Source organism: Chlorocebus sabaeus, chromosome 14 (genome assembly GCF_047675955.1).
Source record: "Chlorocebus sabaeus isolate Y175 chromosome 14, mChlSab1.0.hap1, whole genome shotgun sequence".
In the NCBI taxonomy this organism is placed as follows: Eukaryota; Metazoa; Chordata; class Mammalia; order Primates; family Cercopithecidae; genus Chlorocebus; species Chlorocebus sabaeus.
In genome coordinates this window covers 55,558,550-55,572,027 of record NC_132917.1, presented here as the reverse complement: position 1 = coordinate 55,572,027, position 13,478 = coordinate 55,558,550, and the positions used below count along the sequence as shown (strand labels likewise).

General features: G+C 38.8%; 1 protein-coding gene across 2 annotated transcripts in view; it reads left to right on the top strand.

The window, feature by feature from the left end:
- Positions 1-10,465, top strand: part of PNPT1 (polyribonucleotide nucleotidyltransferase 1) — a 56,243-nt gene extending 45,778 nt beyond the window's left edge. For both annotated transcript variants that reach the window (XM_007970562.3, XM_007970563.3), the window contains 9 exons: positions 540-611; positions 704-767; positions 1,591-1,674; positions 1,989-2,072; positions 3,268-3,374; positions 3,476-3,531; positions 6,015-6,093; positions 9,746-9,793; positions 10,006-10,465. In XM_007970562.3, the coding sequence (XP_007968753.1) occupies positions 540-611; positions 704-767; positions 1,591-1,674; positions 1,989-2,072; positions 3,268-3,374; positions 3,476-3,531; positions 6,015-6,093; positions 9,746-9,793; positions 10,006-10,161 (750 nt within the window). In that variant the 3' untranslated portion in view covers positions 10,162-10,465. The remainder of the gene's footprint in view (positions 1-539; positions 612-703; positions 768-1,590; positions 1,675-1,988; positions 2,073-3,267; positions 3,375-3,475; positions 3,532-6,014; positions 6,094-9,745; positions 9,794-10,005) is intronic.
- The last annotated feature ends 3,013 nt before the right edge of the window (positions 10,466-13,478 follow it).

The window sequence follows — 13,478 nt, the reverse complement described above, 5'->3', positions numbered from 1 at the left end:
TCTCTACTAAAAATACAAAAATTAGCCCGGGCAGGGTGGCACACACCTGTAATCACAGCTACTTGGCAGGCTGAGGCAGAATTATTTTGAACCCGGGAGGCAGAGGTTGCAGTAAGCAAGATCGTGCCACTGCACTCCAGCCTGGGCAACAGAACATGACTCTGTCTCAAAATAAATAAAATAAAATAAAATAAAATGATTACTTTAAAAAAACAGTAATGCTTACCCTTAAGTATTGCAGTAATACTTACACAGTGTAAGTATTCATAGTGGCTCACTTTAGGATGGTCATAAATTCATTCTTACGCATTTATGAAGGAAAGAAATGATCTAAAAATAAAATGATATTTCTGGTGAAAATAATTGTAGCTTAAAAAGTCACAAATTGGAAGCGGTAGTTAATGTAGAAAACATTGCTTTGTGTTTGGACTTAGGATATGGTTTACTTCTAAAGCTGTTTTTTTGAAATGTTTCTATGGTGAATATGTTGACTTTTGTTTTTGTTTAAAACTATGTCACAACTTTTTAAATTCCTGAAGGGAATTGAAGATTACAATGGTGACATGGACTTCAAAATAGCTGGCACTAATAAAGGAATAACTGCATTACAGGTATTTTTAAAACCCATTTTGTTTCATTTTTGTAACATTAAAATAATGCCATGAGTCAATGTTTATATAATTGTTTGACTTTTCCATATTAGGCTGATATTAAATTACCTGGAATACCAATAAAAATTGTAATGGAGGCTATTCAGCAAGCTTCAGGTGAGCTAGTATGCTTGATTCTCCTTTCATTCTTTCCCACTTTGCTAATGGGAACTACAATTCTCATTAGGCTTATTATAAAATATTGCTTTAAAAAGTGGAATTTCACAAAACTTAAATCAAGAAGTACTGGCCAGGTGCAGTGGCTCACATCTGTAATCCCAGCAGTTTGAGAGGCCAAGGCAGGCGGATCACTTCAGGTCAGGAGTTTGAGACCAGACTGGCCAACATGGTGAAACCCTGTCTCTACTAAAAGTACAAAAATTAGCCAGGCATGGTGACGCATACCTGTAATCCCAGCTACTCAGGAGGCTGAGACAGGAGAATCACTTGAGCCCAGGAGGCAGAGGTTACAGTGAGCTGAGATCATGCCATTGCACTCCAGCCTGGGTGACAGAGTGAAACTATCTCAAAAAAAAGAAGTACTAAGTAGCCAGGCATGGCATGATGGCTCATCCTAGCACTTTGGGAGGCCAAGGCAGGAAGATTGCTTGAGCCCTAGGAGTTTAAAACCAGCCTGGGCAACATAGTGAGATCCCATATCTATTTTAAAGAAAGAAGAAGAACTTAAGTTTTTGGAACACATGAATAAACACCAAAGTGGGTTACCAGTGGAATTTCAATTTTTACAAATTAAGCAACTCTCTTTAAAATAGGATTTATGGAGAAGAGAATATGAGTGAATTTTCAAGGTAATAGGGATGTGGAGAGTTTAATTATTAAGCCACAGGGTTTAGATGGTACACTGTAAAAACTAAGAGTGCAGCTATTTCAGATCATATTTGTTTTATGTAGTTATAACTTTTGTGTTTTTCTCTTCTAGTGGCAAAAAAGGAGATATTACAGATCATGAACAAAACTATTTCAAAACCTCGAGCATCTAGAAAAGAAAATGGACCTGTTGTAGGTAATACATTAAAATTTTGGTGATACTTGTAAAATAAACATTAATATATGAACGAATATTACTACTTTTAAATTGTTTTTACCCGATACACAAAACAAAAATATTTTAAATGCTTTTATAGTTAAAATGCTTTAAATTTTAGGGAATATTCTTTAACAGTTTTCAGTAATTTTAATCATCTACTTTTCTGTTTTATAGTAAAATATTTTTACATGTGTCTAGGTCAAAAAAAAAGAATCTCAGGTGACCATGGCATGTTTTAGGTTCATGTATGGAGTTGAATTGTTTATATATTTGTCTGTATTACATTCCAGAAACTGTTCAGGTTCCATTATCAAAACGAGCAAAATTTGTTGGACCAGGTGGATATAACTTAAAAAAACTTCAGGCTGAAACAGGTAAGAGTTGTATGAAGTTTGGGGTTTTTTAATTAAATGCTAGACCATTTAAGTTTGCTATTTCATCTCTAGTATGTTGCTTTAAATATATATTTATTGGAGAAATGAGAGACCAGGAGAAAAGGATATGACATGTCTTGACTGAGTATTAATGAATTAGCAAATGGTCATTCTTAACTGTATTCAAGAAGGATAGCCAAGAATTCATCAGGACTTTTTTGCAACATTTTATAGTTGAACATCTAGAATAATTTTTAGTTTTTAACTTTAGAGGAATTATTACAGTTACTTCTTTTTATTCTGCTACTTTCACTTAGTTTCATTTATACTCTTTTATTTAAAGAGTATATATAAAAACAGTATGCTTTAATTTATTTTTCCTGAAGCAGTGTTTGAATTACCTAGTACTTCAAGGTTTGAGGTTATTGCAGGAGAGTGAGAAGCAGAGTCACCTTAGCCATTTGCTAACATTGAGAAACTGATATGATTCTGTCCCTTATTCATTTATTCACCCCTCCTAAGAGTAAGCGGGATAAAGAAAAAAAGGTGATGAAAGGGTTCTATTATGGTTTCTACTTGTAATTAAGAGAGCAGAACCAGACTCTCCAAAATCTGTATAGATATATTTGATTTCACCAGATGGTGCACTTCAAGAAATCAAGCATATTGGCTCACCATTGTATCCCCAGGGCCACCTAGTATAATGCCAGGCATCTAACACGTATGCAGAGTATATTTGTTGATGAATGAATTCCTTCATTCCTAAAGTAATGATTAAATATGGCATAACTCCACCCAGCTACTAACAGGTCCCTCCTGTTCTCACATCTATTTTTAAGACTAGTTTCCACTGGAATTAGCAAGTTAACTTTTTTTTTTTTGAGACGGAATCTTGCTGTCACCCACACTGGAGTGCAATACACAATCACTGCTCACTCCAGCCTTTATCCCTGGGCTCAAGTGATCTTTCCAATTGTAATTCCCAAGTAGTTGGGCACATGCTACCATGTCCAGCTAATTTTTTTCATTTATTTCTTTGTAGTAACAGGCTCTCCCCTATGTTGCCCAGACTGGCCTTGAACACCTGGGCTCAAGTGATCCTCCCACCTCAGCCCCCTAGAGTGCTGGGATTATAAATGTGATCCGCCATGCCCAGCCAAGTTAACTTTAATATGTTAAATTATGTTTTTAAAAGGTGTAACTATTAGTCAGGTGGATGAAGAAACGTTTTCTGTATTTGCACCAACACCCAGTGCTATGCATGAGGCAAGAGACTTCATTACTGAAATCTGTAAGGATGATGTAAGTATAGATCATATTAATTACATATCATATAGATATGTTTCTTCTACTTTTTGTTGATATTTTCTTTATGAATCTTATGGCTTATTTTGCACTTATAGCAGGAGCAGCAATTAGAATTTGGAGCAGTGTATACCGCCACAATAACTGAAATCAGGTAATATCAAGTAATATACTATACTGAGCTTTTTCCTTTATTTCTTTAGAGCCAGGGTCTCACCCTGCCACCCACAATGGGATGCAGTGGTGCCATAGTACCTCACAGCTGCCTTAAACTTCTGGGATCAAGCAATTCTCCCACCTCAGCCTCCTGAGTATTTAGGACTGTAAGCACACACCACCACAGGTGGCTGATTTTTTCATTTTTTGTAAAGACATGGTCTCACTATGTTGCCCAGGTTGATCTTAAACTCCTGGCCTCAAGCCCTCCTCCCGCCTCAGACTCCCAAAGTGCCAGGATTACAGGCATGAGCCACCATGCCCAGCCCTGTGTTGGTTTTTGACAGATTTCTATTATAATCCCAATTTAATTTTACATTTACTTTATTTGCTTTGAAATCAAAGTGTTTAGATTACATGCCAATTGCCATATAATCATTACTTTTTAAGGTGTGGTATATTTTATTTTCTATATCATTTTATAAAATTTCAGTAACAGTTCTGTGGTTCTAATTATGGTAGGTTCTCCTAACTGAATTCTTTAACCGAATTTTCTACTAGTAATTGGTGAAACCCCAAATTAATTTTCCCAATAAATATTAAATAGGCCCAAAATAGACCTATCAATATTTCGTTGTTTCCTTTTTCTTTTCTTTTCTTTTTTTTTTTTTTTTTTTTTTTTTTGTTGTTGTTGAGACAGAGTCTTGCTTTGTCACCCAGACTGGAGTGCAGTGGCGGGATCTCAGCTCACTGCAAGCTCCGCCTCCCGGGTTCACGCCATTCTCCTGCCTCAGCCTCCCGAGTAGCTGGGACTACAGGCGCCCCCCACCTCGCCCGGCTAGGTTTTTGTATTTTTTAGTAGAGACGGGGTTTCACCGTGTTAGCCAGGATGGTCTCGATCTCCTGACCTCGTGATCCACCCGTCTCAGCCTCCCAAAGTGCTGGGATTACAGACTTGAGCCACCGCGCCCGGCCCTTTTTTTTTTTTTTTTTGATGGCTTATTTTAAACATAGTCTGAATGCTTAATTGGCACATATTTTTAAATGCCAGTTTCAGCCAGGCACCATGGCTCATGTCTGTAATCCCAGCACTTTGGGAGGCCGAGGCAGGCAGATCACAAAGTCAGGGGTTCGAGACCAGCCTGACCAACATAGTGAAACCCCATTTCTACTAAAACTACAAAAATTAGCCAGGCGTGGTGGTGCATGCCTATAATCCCTGCTACTCAGGAGGCTGAGGCAGAAGAATCGCTTGAACCCAGTAGGCGGAGGTTGCAGGGAGATGAGATCACACCATTGCACTCCAGCCTGGGCGACAGAGCGAGACTCCATCTCAAAAAAAAAAAAAAAAAGCCGATTTCAATCTCAAACGATTTTTTGACCAGCTAAAAGAGATTGTATTTTTAGGATCAGAAAATCCCTTTTTTAAGAAAAAATATTATCAAATGTAGCAAAAAATGTTCAAAGCTATTTGAAATAAAAAGCAATCAGATAATTTGTTTAATATTGCAGGTGACAAATAAGAAATGGGATGGCTTATTTTCATAGACTAGAGAAAAAGGGAAGATTAGTTTTTTAATGAAATAAGTATCCCATTTTACCTGACCACCTTCCTTAAATCCTTATCTTATAGGTTAATGATATGATATTCTATACTGTGTTTAAAATATTTAATGTCATTTCAAAAATTTTTGGAAAATCAAGACCAGCCTGGCCAACTTCATGAAACCCCATCTCTACTAAAAAAACATAAATTAGCTGGTCATGGTGGCACATGCCTGTAATTCCAGCTGCTTGGGAGGCTGAGGCATGAGAATGACTTGAACCTGGGAGGCAGAGGATGCAGTGAGCCCAGATGCCACCACTGCACTCCAGCCTGGGTGACAAAAAAAAAAAAAAAATGTTTTTGGCAATTATGAAGAGAAATACAGAAGAATATATATTCTAAAAGCTTTTTTTATTGAGACAGAGTCTCGCTTTGTCACCACGCTGGAGTACAGTGGCACGATCTCAGCTCACTGCAACTTCCACCGCTCAGGTTCAAACAGTTCTCCTGCCTCACCCTCCTGAGTAGCTGAGATTACAGGCATGCGCCACCACACCCAGCTAATTTTTGTATTTTTAGTAGAGACGGGGTTTCACCATGTTGGCCAGGATGGTCTTGATCTCCTGACCTCGTGATCTGCCCGCATTGGCCTCCCAAAGTGCTGGGATTACAGGTGTGAGCCACCGTGCCTGGCTCTAAAAGCTTTTTTATTGCGTGTTTTTTCTTTATCTTTTCTTCATTCTTTGATTCACACATATTTATTTATAGGGCATACTTTCAGTTGAAATGTATACTTTTTATAGTTCTAAAAACATGATAGAATGGGTTTCTTTTTGTTTTTTACTTTTTCCTCTTATGAAAACATAATGTTTTATTTGTCAATGGATATACAGGTACTTATTGGTTTAACCAGGCTTATTATTTATTTTTTGTAGAGATACTGGTGTAATGGTAAAATTATATCCAAATATGACTGCGGTACTGCTTCATAACACACAACTTGATCAACGAAAGGTAAAAAGACAGATGTTACTATTTTTATGACTTCCTTAAAACACCTTAAAATACCGTATTGAAATTACCTAGGTTGGTAAGAATTATACACTTTGCCTACTACTAGCCTAAACAGAGAAAACAAAAGTGGCAGAGATGCTGCTGGCAAAAAGTTTTACATTGTTTAGCATAAATAAAAATTCACTGGGTGGAGTGACTCATGTCTGTAATCCCAGCACTTTGGGAGGCCGAGGTGGGTGGATCACGAGGTCAGGAGTTCAAGACCAGCCTGGCCAAGATGGTGAAACCCCTTCTCTACTAAAAATACAAAAACCAGCTGGGCATGGTGGTGGGCACCTGTAATCCCAGCTACTTGGGAGGCTGAGGAAGATAATTGTTTGAACCTGGGAGGCGGAGGTTGCAGTGAGTGGAGATCGTGCCACTGCGCTCCAGCCTGGGCAATAGAGCGAGACTCCGTCTCAAAAAATAAATAAATAAAATAAATAAGTATGTAAATAAATAAACACCAGATATTTTTCTTTCCATGATGGAATAGAAACACTGACGGTTTTGAAGGAGAACAGCATCTAGAGCTAGCAGTTACTAAAAATACCTACATATAGCTGTTTTCCCAGTTTTCTACTGACCAACCAATCATGACTAGATAATTCTCAGAATATTTTGAAATGTAATCTTTGTTGTAGTTCATACATCCAGTAAGTAAAAACTCTAAGACAACTCTAGAACAGTGGGATCAGGGGAGTAATAAGAGTGTCTGTTGGCCAGGTGTGGTGGCTCACGCCAGTAATCCCAGCACTTTGAAGGCCAAGGTGGGTGGATCACAAGGTCAAGAGATGACGACCATCCTGACAAACATGGTGAAACCCAGTCTCTACTAAAAATACAAAAATTAGCTGGGCGTGGTGGCGTGCACCTGCAGTCCCAACTACTCAGGAGGCTGAGGAAGGAGAATCGCTTGAACCCAGGAGGCGGAGGATGCAGTGAGCCGAGGTTGTGCCACTGCACTCTAGCCTGGCAACAGAGTGAGACTCTGTCTCAAAAAAAAAAAGGGGGGGGGGGTCTGTTGTACCATATATTAAAATATATTAGTATATATATTCTTGTCTATTATAAAGCCATAGACAATAAAACAGTATATTACCCACCCAGAAATAGATAATCCATTCAACAAGAAAACAAAGACCAGAAATAATATACACGGGATTATAATATATGCTAGAAGTTGTATTATAGTCAGTGAATAAAGATTATTTAATAAATTACATTGGTACAGCTGGTTATCTTAAAACAGGATCTCTACTCATTTTTATACCAAAATCCTGTCTGGATCAAAGAGCTAAATGTGCTTTTAAAAAAGGTGGTGGGAAAAGATAATCTTGTTGGGGCAGGAGGGTTTACTAGAAGAAAATTGGATATTTTAATAAAATTAGTACTGGAGAACTCAACATGATATCAAAGCCAAAAAAGTAAATAAATTTATAAAATTTGACCCCATAATTTTTTAATTGTATGGCAAAAATTCAATAAGGTTAAGAGATAATCAGCAACCTAAAGGAAAAATGCTTATAATATAGGACAGCAGCTTAATTTACAAACGGCTTTTATAAATCAGTAAGAATGATGAGTATCAATAGAAAAATAAGAACATGAACAAATTAATTTTATAAAAAGCCAACCAAGATGTTTAATATCAACAGCAATTTTTGAACTGCAAACGAAATTAATATATCACTTTTAACTTTCAGATAGTTTAAAATTCTCAGTGTGTAGAAGAGAAAAGATGGATATTTTTATGCACTGTTGATGGAGGTGTGAATTGGGACAAACTTTTTAGAGAGTGTTTGGTAAATGTCTATGGACCTAGACATTGTAGGATTTTGTTTGGAGAGGATAATTAGAGTAGGTGAATCCATGATCTGTGCTACACTACAGCTTATTTTTTTTTTTCACCTTTTTATTTTGAAAAGTTTTTAATGTACAAAAAAGTTGAAAGAATAATACACTAAACCCTCATATATTTCTCCTATGTTCATCAGTCATTAACATTTGCAACACTGGAATTTAAAACAAATTATTGTCTTTAGGTGATTGTTTAAATAAACTATATAGTTTGAAACTTAACAGTAATGCTTAGTTTACTGATATTAAAAGATGCTCTTGGGCCGGGCGCAGTGGCTCACGCCTGTAAGCCCAGCACTTTGGGAGGCTGAGGTGGACAGATCACTTTAGGTCAGGAGTTTGAGACCAGCCTGACCAACATGGCAAACCCCCATCTCTACTAAACATACAAAAATTTAGCTGGGCATGGTGGCGTGCACCTGTAATCCCAGCTACTTGGGAGGCTGAGACAGGAGAAACTCTTGAACCTGGGAGGAGGAGGTTGCAGCGAGCAGAGATCATGCCACTGCACTGCAGCCAGGATGACAGAGCGAGACTCCATCTCAAAAAAAAAAAAAAAAAAATGTCCTTAAGATATACAATAAGCACAGCGGGTCCATTTTTATAAATGCATGACACATACACTAAATAGACATCTGAAGGGATACTCATTGGAATGTTAGCAGTAGTTATCTACAACTTGAGAGGTTTTTGAGACAGGGTCTTGCTCTGTCACCCAGGCTAGAGTATAGTGGCATGATCACAGCTCACTACAGCCTCAGCCTCCCAGGCTCAAGTGATTCTCCCACCTTAGCCTCTGGAGGGGCTGGGAACCTAGGCACAAGCCACTACACCCGGCTAATTTTTTTGGATTTTTTGTAGAGATGGGGTTTCTTCATGTTGCCCCGTCTGGTTTAAGCAGTCCTTCCACCCCGGCCTCCCAAAGTTCTAGGACTACAGGTGTGAGCCACTGTACCCAGCCTGTTTTGGATAATTTTTATGTTCTTAATACATCTATATTTTAAATCCTTATAATTAACTGATTTTTTTTTTAAGACAGAGTCTCACTCTGTTGCCCAGGCTGGAATGCAGTGGCACAATCTCAGCTCACTGCAACCTCTGCCTCCCAGATTCAGGCAATTCTCCTGCCTCAGCCTCCCGAGTAGCTGGGAGTACAGGTGTGTGCCACCACACCCAGCTAGTTTTTGTAGTTTTAGTAGAGATAGGGTTTCACCATGTTGGTCAGACTGGTTTCGAACTCCTGAGCTCAAGTGATCTGCCCGCCCCGGCCTCCCAAAGTGCTGGGATTACAGCCATGAGCCACCATGCCTGGCTAACTGATTTTTTTTTTTTTTTTTTTTTTTTTTTTGAGACGGAGTCTTGCTTTGTCACCCAGGCTGGAGTGCAGTGGTGCAATCTCGGTTCACTGCAAGCTCTGCCTCCCGGGTTGAGGCCATTCTCCTGCCTCAGCCTCCTGAGTAGCTGGGACTACAGACGCCTGCCACCACGCCTAGCTAATTTTTCTGTGTTTTTAGTAGAGACGGAGTTTCACCGTGTTAACCAATATGGTCTCAATCTCCTGACCTCCTGATCCGCCTGCCTTGGCCTCCCAAAGTGCTGGGCTTACAGGCGTGAGCCACCACACCCGGCTGCTAACTGATTTGTTTAATCAGAAAAATGAATAAAGCTTGAGAAAAAAAATGTGTACCTCCGTTGACACTACGTAATTATGCACAATAACTAATAGATTAACATGTTTTTTTTTTTTTCCCAGATTAAACATCCTACTGCCCTAGGATTAGAAGTTGGCCAAGAAATTCAGGTACTTGTATTCCACCTTTTAGCCTTAAAGTTGTAAATTGTTCTTGAAGCTTCCATTATTTTTTGCAAAAAGTTGACTTAGCACTGAACTATGCTTTCAGTGAACAAGTAAAAACAATCATTGCCTTATTTGGACCATGTAAATTTAAATGTCTATTTAGATGTCACTCAGTGTGCTGTAACTTTAAAGGAAGATCTGTTTCTTTAACATAGGTGAAATACTTTGGACGTGATCCAGCCGATGGAAGAATGAGGCTTTCTCGTAAAGTGCTTCAGTCGCCAGCTACAACTGTGGTCAGAACTTTGAATGACAGAAATAGTATTGTAATGGGAGAAGCTATTTCACAGTCATCATCTAATTCTCAGTGATTTTTTTAAAGAGAATTCTAGAATTCTATTTTGCCTAGGGTGATGTGCTGTAGAGCAACATTTTAGTAGTGTCTTCCATTGTGTAGATTTATATGTAATATAAATACATTCTAATTATTTGTACTAAAATGCTCATTTACACGTGCCATTTTTTAAATTCAAGAGTAAGCCATATTCGTTTAATCTTATTTACATTATAAATCAAAAAATATTTATTGTTAAAAGTAAGTCATTTATATATCTTAGAAAAGATTACATACTTTTGTTTCTATAATTCTGAAATATATGAAAAACTTAGATAGAATATGTCATATATGTTATTCTAACAGAGCTCTTCCTACATCTTATTTTTCTTCTTTATATACAGTAGTGACAATTTACACTCAATCATCCTACGTCTCACCTCTTTGCGTAACAACTTTACTTGCCTGCAATGACTCACAAACTGGAACAGGCCATATTCAAAGCCAGTGCCTATTTCATCAGAACAGTTACTAGATATAGTGAGTTGAGGGAGCTAATCTGATATACTTTGAATAATATGATGCCTTTCAAACTAGTTACTAAATCATAAACATAGTGGAATAAATATGAGATTCTAACTAGGATGAATGTGGTAGTAATGATGTATATTTTTCAAATTTACCTAAACATAGAAAAATTATTGGCCGGGCGTGGTGGCTTATGCCTGTAATCCCAGTACTTTGGGAGGCCGAGGCGGGCGGATCATGAGGTCAGCAGATTGAGACCATCCTGGCTAACACAGTGAAACCCCGTCTCTACTAAAAATGCAAAGATTAGCCGGGTATGGTGGCGCACACCTGTAATCCCAGCTACTCAGGAGGCTGAGGCAGGAGAATCCCTTGAACCCAGGGGGCGGAGGTTGCAGTGAGCAGAGACCACACCATTGCACTCCAACTTGGGCAACAAGAGCAAAACTCCATCTCAAAAAAATAATAATAAATAAATAAATAATTTACTTGTCAAATTGAACTAGGTCACTTTGAATATGTATATTGCTCTAATGTATGGAAGTTCTTAGTATAAGAACTGGAGGATCATGACTTTCGGTTAATAGGTGTTTGAAATAGATGTTTAGAGGTTACTGATACACATGTCAAGTTGTTCATTCCCATCATTTAAAATATCACCTTTGCCGGGCGCGGTGGCTCAAGCCTGTAATCCCAGCACTTTGGGAGGCCAAGACGGGCGGATCACGAGGTCAGGAGATCGAGACCATCCTGGCTAACATGGTGAAACCCCGTCTCTACTAAAAAATACAAAAAAAAAAACTAGCCGGGCGTGGTGGCGGGCGCCTGTAGTCCCAGCTACTCGGGAGGCTGAGGCAGGAGAATGGCATAGACCCGGGAGGCGGAGGTTGCAGTGAGCTGAGATCCGGCCACTGCACTCCAGCCTGGGCAACAGAGCGAGACTGGGTCTCAAAAAAAAAAAAAAAAAAAAATCACTTTATAATTCCACACAAAAGTAAATGGTATGTGGACGTCATAATTTAGAATGTGTAATCTTTTTTAAAATCTTATAAAAATACACCAGATTCAGTGGTACGTACCTGTAGTCCCAGCTACTTGGAAGGCTGGGGTGGGAAGATCACTAGAGCCCAGAAGTTCAACACTGTAGTGTGCAACAATCATACCTGTGAATAGCTACTGTACTCCAGCCTGGGCAACATAGCAGGACTCTATCTCTAAAAAAATTTTAAATCTCACAAAAATGTAGGTAAATCTGGCCAGACGTGGTGGCTCACACCTGTAATCCCAACACTTTGGGAGGCCAAGGCGAGTAGATCACCTGAGGTCAGGAGTTCGAGACCGGAATGGCCAACATGGTGAAACCCTGTCTCTACTAAAAATACAAAAATTAGCCAGGTGTGGTGGCGGGCACCTGTAATCCCACCTACTCAGGAGGCTGAGGCAGGAGAATCTCTTGAACCTGGGAGGCGGAGGTTGCAGTGAGCTGAGATCACACCACTGCACTCTAGCCTGGGCAAAAAAAGTGAAACTCAATCTCAGAAAAAGAAAAAAAAAATGCCGGGCACAGTGGCTCATGCCTGTAATTCCAACACTTTGGGAGGCCGAGGCGGGTGGAATACCTCAGGTCAGGAATTCAAGACCAACCTGGCCAACATGGTAAAACCCCATCTCTACTAAAAATACAAAAATTAGCAGGGCATGGTGGTAGTAATCCTAGCTACTCGGGAGGCTGAGGCAGGAAAATCACTTGAGCCTGAGAGACGGAGGTTGCAGTGAGCCGAGATTGCACCATTGTGCTCCAGCCTGGGTGACAGAGCAAGACTCGTCTTGAGAAAAAAAAATAAAAACAACAAATAGGTGAATTCATGATTCAGGTTAAACTAGTTCAAAAAATATTACAAATTTAGCTGGCTAAACCAAAGATTTTTAAGTCAATAAACATTGATTATATATCTATTGTGTGTAAAACAGCATGTTAGGCAATGTTGATATACTTTCTGAAATATTAAAGATTAATTGAAAATGAAAGATTAAATGTATTTGCTTTCTATAATTGATAGACTATTATTTAATCACAGTAACAAAAGTTTTTATTCTCACTTCTGTTTTCTAAGACATAATTCTTACTTTAAGATATCATCCTTAATGGTAGCATTTCAAAATTGCAATTTATGTTTTTCTTAAATTTTCTGTTCTTTTTCAAAGGAACTCCTAACTCCTAATATGGAATAACACTGTAGTGTGCAGCAATCATACCTGTGAATGTTTCAACACTGTAGTGTGCAAAAATCATACCTGTGAATAGCTACTGTACTCCAGCCTGGGCAACATAGCAGGATTCTATCTCTAAAAAAATTTTAAATCTCACAAAATGTAGGTTAATCTGGCCAGACGTGGTGGCTCACACCTGTAATCCCAACACTTTGGGAGGCCAAGGTGAGTAGATCACCTGAGGTCAGGAGTTCGAGACCGGTAGTTCTTAAACAAACTCCAGAAACCTGTAGTGACACAAAGTACAAATATAGCTTACTAACTGCAGACCACCAAAAGAACCCCATTTCTGCTTAAACCAAGAGCCTACACTTTATGTCTGAACTTGTCATATTTTTGTCTTCATTTAAATGTTGGTAGTTTTCCCTACTTTCCAATGAAGATTTTCTTTTTCTTTCTTTCATGTTTTTTTTTTTTTTTTTTTTTTTGAGACAGAGTCTCACTCTGTTGCCAGACTGGAGTGCAGTGGTGCAATCTTGGCTCACTGCAAGCTCCGCCTCCCTGGTTCACGCCATTCTCCTGACTCAGCCTCTGCAGCTGGAACTACAGGCGCCT